Source organism: Laetiporus sulphureus, assembly GCF_001632365.1.
Source record: "Laetiporus sulphureus 93-53 unplaced genomic scaffold LAESUscaffold_12, whole genome shotgun sequence".
Classification (NCBI taxonomy): domain Eukaryota; kingdom Fungi; phylum Basidiomycota; class Agaricomycetes; order Polyporales; family Laetiporaceae; genus Laetiporus; species Laetiporus sulphureus.
In genome coordinates, this window is record NW_024468521.1 from 422,026 (window position 1) to 424,892 (window position 2,867).

Consider the following 2,867-nt stretch of genomic DNA (forward strand, 5'->3'; position numbering starts at 1 on the left):
TAGCTGGCGATGAAAGCACGGACTGCTTCATATCTTGCCTTGCTGTCGTCGGAGATGTCTGAGGCCGTGTTTGAAGAAATTGCCCTTGTTGCTTGGCCCCGTTTTGGCATTTCGAATTTGCCTTTGTACTTGGGGTCTGGGCATCGCTGTTTAAAAACGAAGGGGTGTTTCCCACATCGTACACACAGCTTCTTCTCCAGCCATCCTTCTTGTTCCTTGGTGAGGGTGGATACCCGATCCACGACCATTGCGTTGGGGTCTTTCGGGGCCCGTGGTGGCGATGATGATGATGTTGTAACCGTTCCGCGTTGTCCTGCTTTGTCGGCTCTGAACTTGGACTCCAGTTGAAGGCACAGATCGAGGTATTCCGGCCATGTGATGGGGTCGGAAATTCCTAGGCTGTCTCGTGTGACCATTGCCTGGCGTACATCCTTGCTTCAGTGTTCAGCGATGTAACCGATGAGTGCAGTGTGCCCTAAGTTGGTCTTAGTGGCCCATTGACGGAACTGTTCTGCGAAGGATACCATTGTGGGATACGTCTTGCCGCAGATATCCTTCAAATGCTGCTGTGCATCCTTGTCCGGGTCGAGGATCCTGTAGTTCACTTTGAGAATGTTGACGAAGTCTTCCCATGTGCCAAGTGCCTGCCGTGCTGCTGCTCTGGTCGCATATTTGGACATGTATGTGAACGCGCCACCTTCCAAATGCAGCAGGGCCATGGTGATCTTGTGCTCGTCGTCGTTGATCTCATTCCACCGCATCCATATACTGAGTTGTTGGAGCCAATCCTCCAGACTTCCTTTGCCCGAGTAGTGTGGAGGCTCAGCAATTTTGATGCAGGGTTTGTGCGATTGGACCGTGCCGGACGTTTGACCTTGCATCACAGTGACGTCGCTTGCTTTGAGCGAAGCTAGCTCATGTCGCAGCTTGACGTTAGCTGCCTTGATTTCCATCATTTCTTTTCCTATGTCGAGCATTGCTGCCTGGGTCCCTGTGAGCTCGTCGTTCAAAACTATCACATGCGCATCTTGCGCGAGGATCTTATCCTTGAGCTTCTCGATTTCCGTCTGGAGAAGTGCCTCCTTGAGTCGGTGTTCGCTCTTGTTGTTTTGAATAGTTGATTCAAAGGCTTTCTTGTGCTCGTACATCTTGTTTCCGAGCACATTGTAGACCTTGGCGATCTCAGTGGTGACTGTGAGCTTCATTGCGACGATTACCCATTCACGTATGTGGTCCGGGACTTCCCCGGGAGTGGACTGTCTGAGAGCATCTTCTAGGTGCTCGAATTGGTGTCCATCGAACTCCCAGAGAGGTGGGACATAGGCTGGTACAAGTGATGGTGTCGTGGATGCTGGTCCTCCGACTTGCGATGCGGAATCCTGCGGTCCTAGTGCAGGTTCTGGTGAATTGCGCTGCGAGGCGCGTGGGGTGCTTCCGTCGTGTGCTGACTTGACGTTTGTGTGAAGAATATCATCCATTCTTTGCCTGAACGTGGATGCGTGTGCACGATCGTCTCCTTCCATTGTGATATAGGTAAACTAATACAAAAAGTGCAAATATCTCGCTTTCGAGATGAAGACCAGAGCCTTGGCGATTTCCTGCAGCCTCTCTTCCTTTCCTATCTGCTTGAAACTGATTCCTCCTATCTCCAGACAGACTTTGTTGATAACCTGCTTCTCGACGAATGTATATGTGCGCGTCCCTGTGTGTAGGTCGGCGCAAACTTTATCAAGCTCTGTGGTGAGGCTAAAGATGGGTCCTTGGTGCTCGTCCTTGAGACGATATGAGAACACTCCTAATATGGGTTGGAGCCTGAAGCGGGTAGCGTCTACCTGTTTCGTAAGGGTCTCGATGTGGATCGTCGGCCTGACTCTGGAAGGGAGTGGGCGGATGGGACGTGCAATGGTGTTTGTCTTTATGAAGTTGGGTAGGGGATGAGTTGGAATGGGAGCAATGACAGGGGGAGGAACTGCATTGGAGGTGATAAGCTCTGGGGGTGGTGCCGGCTTGCGACTACCAGTGGTAAGACGTCCCTTTCTGGACTTGTAGCATTCGAGCGGTGGGGTGCGATCGCGAGGTTTGCGGATGATTCCGCGCTTTATAATGTGCGTAGTATCGACAACCCTAGCTGCTGCGTGCTGCCTGTCTGTGGACGATGCGCTGAGTGACGCGAGTGTGAGGAGTCTTCCACGCTCCTTGTTGGTTTCCTGACGCTTGTAGTGGGCGTCGAGGTCGATCCTAGGGGTGGCCTTGCGCTTTGAGGCTTTGGGCAGCTCAGAGTCTTGCTGAGGCTCACGCCGGGTAGAGATCGGATTAGAATGTGTGTCAAAAAAGCCGCGCGCTACGGCTGAAACTGCTTGCGCTGAAAATACGCGGCTGCTTGTGTTAGACACTAAGCAGGGGCGCAGAAAATGTCAGATTGTTTCTAATGTCACGGTAACACCGGACAAGAGATCAAAAAGACTAAAAGGGACAGTCACGTGGAACGTGCCGCCCTGATCCCCCTGATCCCAAGTAATCCCCCTGAACCCTTAAGTGGCGCAAGAGCCTGCTGACTTACTAGTCGATGTGGCGAATGCAAGCAAGGGATAGAGATATATGAAGGAGCTTGTGAGCTCAGTGAGTGCTATCGGTAGTAGACGAGGAGAAACAATCTGAGGTTTCGTCCCCTACATGGCTGGTCTTATATACACGTACAGCGGGCTATCTTACCTAAGCTACCTATCTACGGGTATAAGCAAATGGCCGTACATGAAACAATAGGATGTCCGGAAGTAGAACAATAAGTGGGAAGATCGATGGTTGCCGCAGTAATGCGTGTGCACATCGTGCCTATCTTGGTTTCCCTTTTGTTCTCCGGTGTGAAC

General features: G+C 51.7%; 1 protein-coding gene across 1 annotated transcript; it reads right to left on the reverse strand.

The window, feature by feature from the left end:
* Positions 1 to 437: 437 nt before the first annotated feature.
* On the reverse strand, positions 438 to 2,753 carry LAESUDRAFT_757888 (uncharacterized protein; the record flags this gene model as incomplete). Its single annotated transcript, XM_040912368.1, has 4 exons — positions 438 to 1,485; positions 1,546 to 2,392; positions 2,561 to 2,669; positions 2,730 to 2,753. The coding sequence occupies 4 exons, from the start codon at positions 2,751 to 2,753 to the stop codon at positions 438 to 440; spliced, it is 2,028 nt and encodes a 675-aa protein (XP_040765948.1).
* Positions 2,754 to 2,867: the final 114 nt, after the last annotated feature.